Below are 13,266 nucleotides of genomic sequence, written 5' to 3'. Positions count from 1 at the left end.
ACAAAAATAATAAACCACTCTATTCGGTTTTATTTACTTTCACAATAAAATAACACATGCACACACACACACACACACACACACCCACACACACACAAATGACACAAGCAGCTAGTTTATGTACTTTCATAATAAAATATTGACAGAAAGTTAATTAAGATTGAAACAAATCAAAAAATTAAAGGAGTAATATGTAGCAGTTTTTAATTGAGCAAACTCACGTGAAAACAACCTACAGTTAAGAGCGTAAATCAAGAGGGTAAAGTATAATTTTCTCTATTTCTATCCCAGTTTCAATGCTAGTCATACCTTTCATACTCAATTTCCTGAATTGAAGCTTGAGCTGATTGCTTGATGGAAAAGAAAATGAAGAAACAGAAGTATAGAAACGCAATCAAGTTTTTGGGCATTACAGTATAAAACAAGTTTTTCTGAGTATATGAAATATTTGCACACAAAAAAATAAAATAAAAAATAAAACATAAAAAAAAACCAAAAAATAAAGAAGAAGAAGAAGATAGGCTCAACGACCAAATAACTAAATGAATAACTAACAAGACACCCATTTGTGGGCTCCTAATGTTTGTGAGCCGAGTACCTATGTGTCTTGTTGGTAATCCATTCGGTCAATTGTCATTGTATGTACGTAGCAAACTTGAATTGCACAACGCATTACTATTTCTCTTTCCTAAAACAACATGTACTAGATTGGACTTAGCACTTTTGTGTATTCTCCTTGAACACACTTAACAGAAAAGTGCATAGAAGGTGCACTGTGTGGTTTAGATTTATTTTAAAGAGGACTCACATAACACTCAAAGCCACACATCATACTTTCTATGCATTTTTTGTGTTTTAGTTATGTGCAACTATCGTTTCTAATGAACACACTCTTGTGGAAATGTTTCCGAAGTGTCTAGGGAATTATCCCCACACATTTGAGTTTGAAATAGCCATATTTTTTATGTATGAAATCAATCAACCACATTACTGCTAAAGAGCTTGAATTTGTTGGCATCAAGAACCAACTTCCTGATAGATGAGAATGAACCCATGATTCCTGCACCAGTGAAGGCGACCATTATAGAGACATTGATCCAATAGGTGAGGGATGATCTTGGGGGCTTAAAGGTCATGTTGTAGAGAAGCATAGGGAGGATGAAATCTAGAGGGATGAACCCAATAGCCCCTACTACACCATTAATGTCCCCAAAAAATGGTAGCATTGCTGCAAAAAAACCGCAGAATATCATGTACAGAGTCCGGAGAATTAGTCTTGGGACTAAGTTTCTTTTGGAGAACAGCCCTTGCTTCACGTCAGCCGATTTCTTTTCCATGATCTCAAATGCCACTTGAGAATAAACCTGTGTTAATAGTTGAAAAATATTACCGCAATGTAACCTATAAAAGCTTTCTTCAATTTATGAATAAATCATGATGAAAACCTTCTTTTTGGTGGAAAAACATATGAGCTTACCAGCCCGATGGCAAAGAGTTGAAGGAGAACAAAGACAATTGCTAGGCCTAAAACCCATGTTGGAGCCAAAGAAGGTCCATTATCAGGCATTAAGCTCTTGAGAATATTAGAGTTGGATTTGTTCCCAAAAACCCAGTATCCAGACACTGCAGCAGAGTAGAAAGTAACGAAAATTACAGAGTAACACAACAAAAGGCCTTTCAGCATCTTCCCAGTGACTGGTGGAGCCAGAGTTGCCTGTAGTGTTGACATGGCAGGATTTCAAACAATAAAATGTAAATCAAGAAAATACTGTTGTCATATGAATTCTGTGATTGATAGTCTCCAAAATTTATAATCTAATCATGAATAGTCTCCAAGATATGAACATAAAATTGATGGAGGAAATTAAATTACTTGTATTTCTGGTAGTATCCCATTCCCAAAAATAGCAGCTATTATGGAGATAGAAGTGAAGGCACTGAAAATCCTTGATGACTCTGACTTTTCTAGAGAATAGTCCCTTGGCGGGGCATTTTTTGAGGTACCTGCAGGACATACATTGGAATAGATGCATTGATATCATTACCTCACAAATCTACAACCAAAATGTACTAAACTGGCATGTAAATTTTAGTCTAATTATTGAACATGATTGTGCTGACATGAATATGATATCATCTTTGCAGAATTAGTCGTGGACATGCATGTATGATCCATGGATCTTGAAGGAGGTTGACGATTAAAAATCACCACAAACATTAAAATTTCAAAAAAGAAAAAAATTCAAAATTCAATCCAACTTGATGGATTAAGAAACTTTCTCACCACTAACACAAGGTTAGGTCTTTAAATATACATCTGTTTGTTCTCCACACGCTAGCCAACAATTACAAGTTAAAGTCCCAATAATTCCTCCCTTTATTCATAGATTCTAATCATGCCATTGATTTAACAAGTCTCTTCAATCCAAATTTGAATCCCAATCAACAAGGGTCCATCTTGGGCCTGTAGGCCTGCAATGAGTTGTTCACATGTGCACAACTACAATGACAGAGATCCTAATCTTCCATTTTGGCGTAGCTTAATTAGATGGTAGTCTTTAAATATACATCTGCTTGTTCTCCACACGCTAGCCAATAATTACAAGTTAAAGTCCCAATAATTCCTCCCTTTATTCGTAGATTCTAATCATGCCATTGATTTTACTAGTCTCTTCAATCCAAAATTGAATCCCAATCAACAAGAGTCCATCTTGGGCCTGTAGGCCTGCAATGAGTTGTTCACATGTGCACAACTACAATGACAGAGATCCTAATCCTCCATTTTGGTGTAGCTTAATTAGATGGTAGTTCATAGATTGAATTCCTCTGTTTTGTTCTCTTTCCCAAACCCCCCCCCCCCCCCTAATTGTCAAGTTACTTCCTCTTTCCTCTCATGAATGACTTTGGATACACATGAAGTGAAATCTAGTCCTTAACATATGAATATAAGATAGTCTTAGTGCCACACGAAACCAATCCATGATTCTTCATGTTTGGTGACAAAGAGCCAGAAATACGCAAAACGTGGGTTGAATTTAAAAGTTGAAAGTTTCAAACTAGGCTTGAGTTTAAAGTAGCCGTCACTCCTGCAATTTTAATACTCATTTGAGGAGACATGCACACAACGCACATCCTTTATAGTTAACATTCTCATGTCTTCACATGAAAGTCAATTCTTCAGCCACAAGAATTCTATATGTAATGCTTTTTGCTTTACTATTGAAACTTTCTTCTTAACATGAAAAATGGGTTATTTCTATTGAAAGATGGATGAATTTACCTGCATGAATAGAAGCACCAACGACAAGCAAAGTGTAGCCCAAGCTGAGGAGAAGTGAAACCAGGTTAATGTGTCTGAGGGAGTGGAAGGTTGGAAGCTGGGAAAGAACTATCATCACTACCGTCACCATCGCTATGAACTCGTACAATTTCAGGGACCCATTAGGGGAAAGGTTTGAGTACATAATCTTGTACAGACATGAAGGAGAAAAATCAGAATCACTAAAATAATACACAAAGCATGCAAAACATAGTTATCCTGGTTTACATTTCTGCTATTTGTGCCTTTACTTCTTGCTTATATATTCCCAAAGAATTCCTGTTTAAGGAAATCTTGAAGTTCATATGTTTAATCGTTTATTAATTATTGTTGAAAGAACTACCTTCCCACTGTTATTAGCACATGTAGTTGAACCATGAAACTACTAAAGAGAATGGGATTGTAAATGACGATAAATTGCTACCAAGCTCAACTTTACAGGATCACAGATTTTTCAACCATATCTGCGTTTCAGAATGCGACTATTATCTCCCATACTATCAAAATTTTATCTAATAACCAAGACCAAGTTTATGTAATGAATAAAGCTCAAATACAACTTGTGGTTAGAGCTAAGAACGTTGGTCGACTTTAGGGTAGAAACAATGGCAATTGTGTGCATTATATTTCTTCACTTGTTGCAATTTCAGAAGCAGAGTAAGAAAAACAGTACCTGGAGGCATTCACCTGCAAGCAAGATAGCTCCTATTCCAATGCCAGTGTTGATTGCCGTCTGGATGAATATTACAAGATAAAACATCCCCCCAGATCCTAAGTGAAAACAAAACCACACATTATTATAAGTTCAAAAGCAGCTTCTTGCAAACCGAAAGCTAATAATAAGGAGAAAAAATTATTTGTAATGGTGATACCACGTGTTAATGATGACATGGTATCACCATGACACCATCCAATTATAACATTCCATGTAAGTATAATGTACCCCACTATAGTGGCGACTTAGAAATATTTTTCATCGTAGACATTCAAAAATTTAAACTTTTTAAGACTTTTCAAATCACACACACAAAAAAAAAAATAATAATAAATTTTAATATATTGATATCATTGTTTCAAAAACAAAATGAGAATACAAAAATTTACATAAATATATTTTATATTTATCACTAGCATGATAAAATGAGATTTTTTTTTCTCGTAGAGTCTAATTTCTTTATGGTTAGTTTGTGCAGTAAGTTATAAAGTAAGTTTTTAATTGGTCAATGTATGAACTGTGAACATAAATAGGCATAAGATTTGAGACAAGCAATAAAATACATGGATATATACTTTATAATGGATTATTGTCTAAAAAATTATATTACTAGAGAGGATAAACAAAAACAAAGAAGGATCTATATAAACTGAAACCACACACATATATATATATATATAACTAAGAATGTTAATTACCATATTTTTTTATCATATTTTATTTATCATCTCATGAGTTAATATTATATCATTAAGAAGCATGAGTGATGATTTTCATTAAACATGATGTTTGACATATAAGGTCATGAACAAATTATGGTAAAAAAATATGATAATCTTAACATCGTTGTTTTAAGAGTCCGTAGGTTATGAGTTGGGTATTCAACCAAGTGAATTGAGTGAGTTAGGTGTTCAATGGAATGAGATAGGATATTCAAACTTAGGTCTCGTTTGGGAACAGACTATTTTAGTAACTTTTTGACTTTTCAGCTAAAATATGAGGTAAAAAAAACTAGTATGTTTGGGGTGACTTTTTATCTTTTTACGAAAAGATATGCAAAAAGTAGAAAGAAAAGAGAATCTTTGACTTTTTGATATAAGTTATAGGTTTTTTGATTTTTTTAGTAACTTTTTGACTTTTAGGCTAAAACAGCTACTTGCCAAACGAGACCTTAGAGAATAAACAATTTTAACATATATATATTAATTTATTATATAAAATTATTTTTTTAGGGTGTTCAAGGGCATACCCTACCCAAAAGGTTAAGTCGCCGATTCCACTATGCACATGCGTGTGTTTGAGAGTTGAGTTGAATAATTAGCTATATTTATCATAAATATAATTCATGTAGTGGGGTTTACCCAACTATGTGTGTTTTATGTTTAATTGGTGATATTACTTGTCAATGATAATATGATATCACTATTATATTGAAGTTTTACTCGATAATCAAAAAATAAAAATTAAAAACACTCATTTCATTGCTTTCTAATAATCACTTATATAAGATGTAAGTAGAAACTACATAAAACAGTCTTACATAAAATTATAATAAATAAAGTAAGTAATAATCTCCATAAGCTGCGGCAAACAAGGCCCAAGCGTGATTTTATATATCTCTCCATTGATGATTCTAAATGGATTTTGTACCACTAGAGTACTAGACAGAGAGAGGGGGGGGGGGGGGTTCAACATCCAATTATTTTTTTATTTTTTACCCTCCATTTATATGTGACACCTAAAAATTAGGATATTTACCTTTCATATGATATAATTTTATTATGAGTTAGTGATATCACGTTAGCACCATTACACTAAATTTTTACTCGCACATTTTACTCATCGACATAAATGCAATAGGTCGCACTATCTTCTATGTCTAGTTGTAAGAAAAACTAAGCAACACAACCACTTTAATTATTTAATCAAAAAAACAACCACTTTAATTTTGAAGTATTTATACACAAGTTTTAATTTATGAATTTATATTCCATTAAGTTCTAATTAAGATTTTTTGAACTTTCAAGTCCCATTAAACTTTTTGATAGTTGAAATTGCCCTTCAAATAATAATTGTTCATTATTTATTATTATCTATAAAGGAACATGATAATTTGACATTTATTTTGATTTTCAAAGCTTTAAAATATCAACTTTCAAATTGAAAAAACCAAAAAAAAAAAAAAATTTAAGTGCAAAAAAATAAAATAAAATAACCATTTTTTTTGTTTTTTGAAAAAATTGAATTATTTTTTTGTGCAAAAATGAAAATTTTGTGTCTATAAAGAAGTATGATGATGGAACATTGATGTGCAAACTGAAAAATTTTAAAAAAATTAAAAATAAAAATAAAAATAAAAACTTAAAAATAAAAAAACTAATAATGTTATCGGCTTCATTGGATAGTTGAATCAAACCAATAAGTAGAAGACCAAAAACGTTTAATCTCATGGTCTGTTTTTTTTTTTTTTTTCTTATCAGTTAGTGAAACAATTATCTCAAACAATACTATACAAAATTGATAATATTCTTAGTTTTAAAAATTAGAAAAAACTGATAATATTCTCAATTTTACTAAATAAAATTATTGGTTCAAAAAATCTTAGATAAGACGCTACTATAACATTTGTAAATAAAAATTTTAAGTAATTAATTCTAATTTTAAATTATTAATTTGGCACTAAATAAATACTAACCAAACTCTTTAACAGCTAATAACCAATACCAGTATGTTTTCCTCTATCTTTCTATTTTGAGATTGGGTATTAAATTCCATCAATAATGTTAGAGAGTTTTAATTGAGAGTTTTAATAAAACTCCAATGATGGATTTCACATGCTGATGTAATATTTTGACTTTTTTTTTTTATTCAACACCTCACATGTTAGCTCTTAGTATTAGAGTTCTCTTATCACTAAAAATCAGGCATAGCTCTTACTGTTAGACCTCTCTATCATTAGAAAGCAGGAAAAATGTTTAGAAGGTCTAAATTACGATGTTAGAGAGTTTTAATTGAGAGTTTTAATAAAACTCCAATGATGGATTTCACATGCTGATGTAATATTTTGACTTTTTTTTTTTATTCAACACCTCACATGTTAGCTCTTAGTATTAGAGTTCTCTTATCACTAAAAATCAGGCATAGCTCTTACTGTTAGACCTCTCTATCATTAGAAAGCAGGAAAAATGTTTAGAAAGTCTAAATTATGAGCTTCTTAAGAAGGGGGGGGGGCTTTTCTCATATTAAGCCTTTTTTGTATCTTATTTTTTAAATTAGGCCTAGTTTGGACGGATTTCCTAAACTAGGCTAAAGCGCTATTACAAATCGCGCTTTCACTGTTTGGAGCCCAAAATTTGATGAATAGTGAAAGTGCTATTACAAAACGCGCTTTTAATTAAGAAATCGCTATTTCAAATCGCGCTTTTAATATAAATTTTTTTTTTTTGAAGAAAACGCTATTTGAAATCGCGCTTTCACTGTGCGTATAAATTTTTTCTTTTTTTTTAGGAAACGTTATTTATTGTCAACACAAACCAAAACCAACCCACACTCTGACACACTCACACACCCACACCCACAACACTATAGCATTGAAATTATATAATTTTTATAATTTTCGTAAATATAAATCATTTTTAGGTTATAGATGGTTTGATTTATAATACGTATGTAAGGGTAAAAATTTTTATAATCAAAAATAATTTTTGCAATTTTTATAATCAAAAATAATTTATAAATTATCAAAAATAATTTATAATACGTATGCATTATAAAATTTTTTATAATAATTTATAATACGTATGTATTTACTTTAAATAAATTATATATAATACGTATGTATTATATATATATAATTTTTATATATTTACTTTAAATAAATTATTAATAAATATATAATAATTATTTTATAAAATAAATTATTAATAAAATTTTATAATACGTATGTATTATAAATTTTTTTATAATAATTTATAATACGTATGTATTATTTAAATCTTTACATTTTTTATTTAAAATTTTTTACAGTAAACCCATCTTCACATTTTATAATACGTATGTATTATTCAAAAATAATTTTAAAAAATTTATAATTAATATGTATGTAAATAATTTAATACGTATCTTCACATTTACATTTACAGTAAACCCATCTTCATATTTACATACGTATGGTTTAAGGGTAAAAATTTTGATAAATGATAAATCAAACCATCCATAACCTAAAATTTTTTACCCTTACATATGTATGGTTTAAATAATTTATAAAAATTATTGTCATACGTATGTAAAAATTGATTATAAAAATTGTAAAAATTATTTATAAATTGATTATAATCTTTATAAATTATTTAAAAATATACAATAAATAATTATTAATAAAAATTATAATCAATTTATTTTATAAAGTAATCAATTTATTTTACAATCAATAATTTTTATTAATAATTTATTTTATAAAATAATTATTATATATTTATTAATAATTTATTTAAAGTAAATATATAAATATATAAAAATTATAAATATAATACATACGTATTATATATAAAATACATACGTATCAAAAATAATTTATTTAAAGTAAATATATAAAAATGGGGGTTTTTTTTTTAAGGTCCTTGGTATTATGATTTTATAGCATAAAGGAAACCAAATATTTTCATAATGTCTAAGGTCCCTCAACAATATTTTCATAATATCTAAGGTCCCTCAACTTTGATCCAGAGAAATTTCAGTCTAGAGAAATTTCAGTCCAGAGAAAATTGGTCCAGAGAAATTTGGTCCAGAGAAATTTCAGTGCAGAGAAAATTGGTCCAGAGAAATTTGGTCCAGAGAAATTTCAGTGCAGAGAAAATTAGTCAGAGAAATTCTGGATCAGAGAAATTTCTCTGGACCAAATTTCTCTGGATGAGTTTCTCTACTTTTCTTCTCACTTACATCCAAATCATTGTGATTCATTAGGTAAGCAACATTCTTCAACTGAATTTAACTGGAAAAATTTCACATTGTAATATGTAAGCAACATTAGAATGGAATAACAATGGCAACTTACCAGAACCAGAGAAACTCTTGAAAAATCTGAGTATTTCTCTAGTTTGTTATTGAAATATCAATTGAGAATTACTTTGGTTTATTAAAAATAACAATTGAGAATTTCTCTGGTTTGTATTATTTTTTGAAAAGTTTCTGCAGGTCCAGAGAAAATCTATCCAGAGAAATTTCAACCCAGAGAAATTTCAAACCAGAGAAATTTGAAATTTCTCTGATTTGTTCAATTTTTTTGATTTTCTATGTTTTGCAAATGTCTCATCCAATTCCCAAAAATGGTGCAAATCAGAGTATTTTCTGGTGATTTAAACACTGGAATATCTTGTCAATAATTGCCTTAAATCACATGTGGTTTTCGTTTTGGGGGAATAAAATGAGCAACTTTGTAAAGAAATTTTAATCAACGAAAAAAAAAGAAAAAAGAATTCAAATGAATTAGAGCACTGAGAGAAGAAATCTATGGGTTATAAAATGAATTCAATTCTCAACATGACATCATTACACCTTTATACATACTAAAGATTCAAAAAACATGATTTCCAAACCAGAGAAAATTCACAGAGAAAATGCCAAATTTCTCTGGACAACACTTGAGGACTAGTTCAATCCAAACCAGAGAATTTCTCTGGATCAACCCAGAGAAAATTCAGTTCAAACCAGAGAATTTCTCTGGATCAACCCAGAGAAAATTCAGTCCAATTCACTAATATCTTGATTAGCAGCTACCACAGTAAAGATAAAACAAAAAAATCCACATGCATCTTAAAACTTAATCTAGCACTACAGTAAAGAATTACATGACAAATCTTAGTTCTCCAAAATAATTTTTTGTTTGCTTCCTTCATATATCCACTAGGATGCTTTTCAAGGAAGTAGGCTGATGATGCCTTCCTATTGATCTCATAGGATGTAAATACCTCATGTAATTAACATGACCCTCAAAGTGGAGCCCTCTTCTTCTTGATTCATCTAGGAACTATAGAGATGTACACTTATCGCATGATTCACATCACTATTTCCAAGTCCAGAATAATCAAGCTTGGCTATTCGAAATTCAGATGGAGACAAGTTCACCTGAATAACAACTACACTACCATTATGACCAAACAGATACAGACCTGTTTGGTTTATCGCCATATACTCCACTGCATAATTTGAGTTCGTATAAGCCTTGGTATCCATTGACAGTTTCCAATATGTCAAATTCTGCCACTACAGTAAAGCGTCTGAGGCACTAACCGCGAGCCTGTAATTGCCAGTTGACAAGTCACCGCTTGATACAGTGCTCGACAGCAATAACCCAAGAGGCAAATTCTGCCCAATCACAATCGTGTCCGTTGGATAACGAAAGCTCTCCCAAAGGGTAACATTGAATTGATCAAGCAAAAGAAGATTGCCCATTTCGGTTAACTGAAGAGCGGACACCGACGCCTTCAATGGCGCAGTTGACCATCTAAAAGCGCCATCTTGATCGGTAATTGAAATCCCATCAAGGGTTAGACTCATCTTTCCTGAATTCGAAATGGGAGCATCACGATTAGCAGACCAAGTGATAGCATTGGATGCCATGTGAATGACACACAAATAGAAGTTTGTTTGCTGACCATTATTTGAATGTGAAGCAGAAACAGAGAGCCCATGTAGAGAGAGAAAGTGAGTAGAAAGAGAGGGAATGGGGTGAGGGACCTTAGACTACAAAAGAACAGATTGTGGACCTAATCCATTACTAAAAGTTGGATAGGGACCTTAGACCGATTTTCCCTATAAAAATTATATATATAATACATACATATTATATATAATTTTTTTAAAGTAAATACATACGCATTATAAATTATTATAAAAAATTTTATAATACATACGTATTATAAATTATTTTTGATAATTTATAAATTATTTTTGATTATAAAAATTGCAAAAAGTATTTTTGATTATAAAAATTTTTACTCTTACATACGTATTATAAATCAAACCATCTATAACCTAAAAATGATTTATATTTACAAAAATTATAAAAATTATATAATTTCAATGCTACAGTGTTGTGGGTGTGTGAGTGTGTCAGAGTGTGGGTTGGTTTTGGTTTGTGTTGACAGTAGAAACGTTATTTGAAATAACGTTTTCTAAAAAAAAAAAAAAATTATACGCACAGTGAAAGCGCGATTTCAAATAGCGTTTTCTTCAGGAAAAAAAATTTATGTTAAAAGCGCGATTTGAAATAGCGATTTCTTAATTAAAAGCGCGTTTTGTAATAGCGCTTTCACTATTCATCAAATTTTGAACTCCAAACAGTGAAAGCGCGATTTGTAATAGCGCTTTAGCCTAGTTTAAGAAATCCATTTAAACTAGGCTTAATTTGGAAAATAAGATACAAAAAAGGCTTAATATGGGAAAAACCCCTCTTAAGAGGTGAGTTCATTTATTGATGTGATGTTTTAACTTTTTTTTTTTTTTTTAATTTCCACTTCATTAGTGTTCAATTAGTACTTTTAAAATTAGAGGGACAACAATGATAGAGACCACTAATTTTGGAACTCTAAAAAGATCACTAATGACATGACACTCAATAAAAAAAGAAAAAAAATACAACACCAAGGTCAAAACATCAAATCATTCATGGTGAGGTCCACTACCACATCATTAGTGGTAACACTAATTAGTGCTCTCACTCATTTTTATTAGAGGGATAAATGATTGTTGAGAAAGCAGACATACAACTTACAAGCATGAAATAACTGACTTATCACCACATCCTACTTTACTCAACCCAATAAAGAAGGTTGACTCGACCTAACTTACCAATTCAACACTATTCCGTTGTCTAAACTTTGAAAAAGTTAGAGAGCGACTTAAACTTTTTCCGACCATGTGGTAACCCCAAATATCGCATGAATTTACGGTGTTTGATATTCGTTTCTACTCTACCAGATAATTTCTCCAAAACAGATCGAGTCGAGAACACAGAAAGAAACTGAATTGAAAAGGAGCGAGTAAGGGAGGGGTTTTGATTACCTAGAACGTCGGCGGCGAGCTCACGGAAGCGGATGTGACGGCGACCGTCCTTCTCGCAGTGTTCAAGCACGAGAGACATGAGGTAATAAGAGTAAAAAGTCACCACTCCCATTACAGTCAAGCACAAGAACCCTAGCCCCCACCCCAACCCCCTGAATGCGTAGGGTAGCGTCAGTATCGTCGGCCCTACTATCGCCGTCGTCAGATGAAACCCCGCGTGCCACCACTGCCCTGTTTATTTCCATCACAAATTAATACTATCATTCCAATTACGTTTTGTTTGGTCGAGATATTTAGGAAGAGATTTAAAATTCAAAAGAGAAAAGACATGTAGAATTAAATGTATGTATATTTTATTTATATTTTATTAACATTCTATTTTTTTCTTTTTAAATTCATTCTTAAATCTCTCGACTAAAAACATCTTTAATTTATACACACATATACATAGAGAGATTGAGATTGTGAATTTGTTTGTTTGGAGTACCTTTTGATTCTAAGACGAAAGCTGCTCCGGCGTCTTCGTCGCGACTGCACTCGGGAAATCGATCAATTTGGGGAGGTTCTGCCATCAGTCTATGTATGGATAGCAGTGGGAACGAAACAGTATGAAGGTGCTGAGGATAAGGATTTTGTTGTTTGAGAGGCGCCAATTAGAAGAAGAGGAGGTTGGAGAGAGGATCAATGGAGAAATGTCTTATAGAGTAATCCGCCAAACAGATACCAGTTCCAACGTATATATATATTAGTTTAAAAAGACATGGTATGACACGTATTATTATTACAGTATGTTTTAACTTGCTATTTTAATAATTTTTTTTTTTAAATTGGCATATTTTTTATGAAATTAAATTAAATAAATTATTAAATATATGGTAGAATTATGTGGTATGATATGTATTATTTTTTGATTTATTATACATCTAATAATGTAGACTCCAATTCTATTACTATATTATTTTGGGTGAATTTATGATTCTTTATCATTTCTTCCAAAATTTTAAAAATAATTATATAATTTTTCTCAACAGATAAATATAATACAAATGCTAAGATAATATTTACATCTAAAAAAATTACTAAGATAATTCACTGAACTAATAAAGAAGTAAATATATATATATATATATATATACAAATGACTAATTTTCTTAAGGGAAAATTAGTCTAA

The 13,266-nt window shown here is 30.8% G+C and overlaps 1 protein-coding gene across 1 annotated transcript; it reads right to left on the bottom strand.

The window, feature by feature from the left end:
• Positions 1-381: 381 nt before the first annotated feature.
• LOC114306019 (Transmembrane amino acid transporter family protein) lies at positions 382-12,872 on the bottom strand. Its single transcript, XM_028251174.2, has 7 exons — positions 12,583-12,872; positions 12,096-12,326; positions 3,993-4,090; positions 3,281-3,467; positions 1,874-2,004; positions 1,478-1,714; positions 382-1,364 (listed from the first exon to the last, which is right to left on the bottom strand). The coding sequence occupies exons 1-7, from the start codon at positions 12,665-12,667 to the stop codon at positions 975-977; spliced, it is 1,359 nt and encodes a 452-aa protein (XP_028106975.1). The 5' UTR covers positions 12,668-12,872; the 3' UTR covers positions 382-974.
• Between the last annotated feature and the right edge of the window lie 394 nt (positions 12,873-13,266).

Source organism: Camellia sinensis, chromosome 13, assembly GCF_055761805.1.
Source record: "Camellia sinensis isolate YWXY chromosome 13, ASM5576180v1, whole genome shotgun sequence".
Taxonomy (NCBI): Eukaryota; Viridiplantae; Streptophyta; class Magnoliopsida; order Ericales; family Theaceae; genus Camellia; species Camellia sinensis.
Note: the sequence above shows the minus strand (reverse complement) of the source record. Positions and strands in the feature narration are given on the sequence as shown.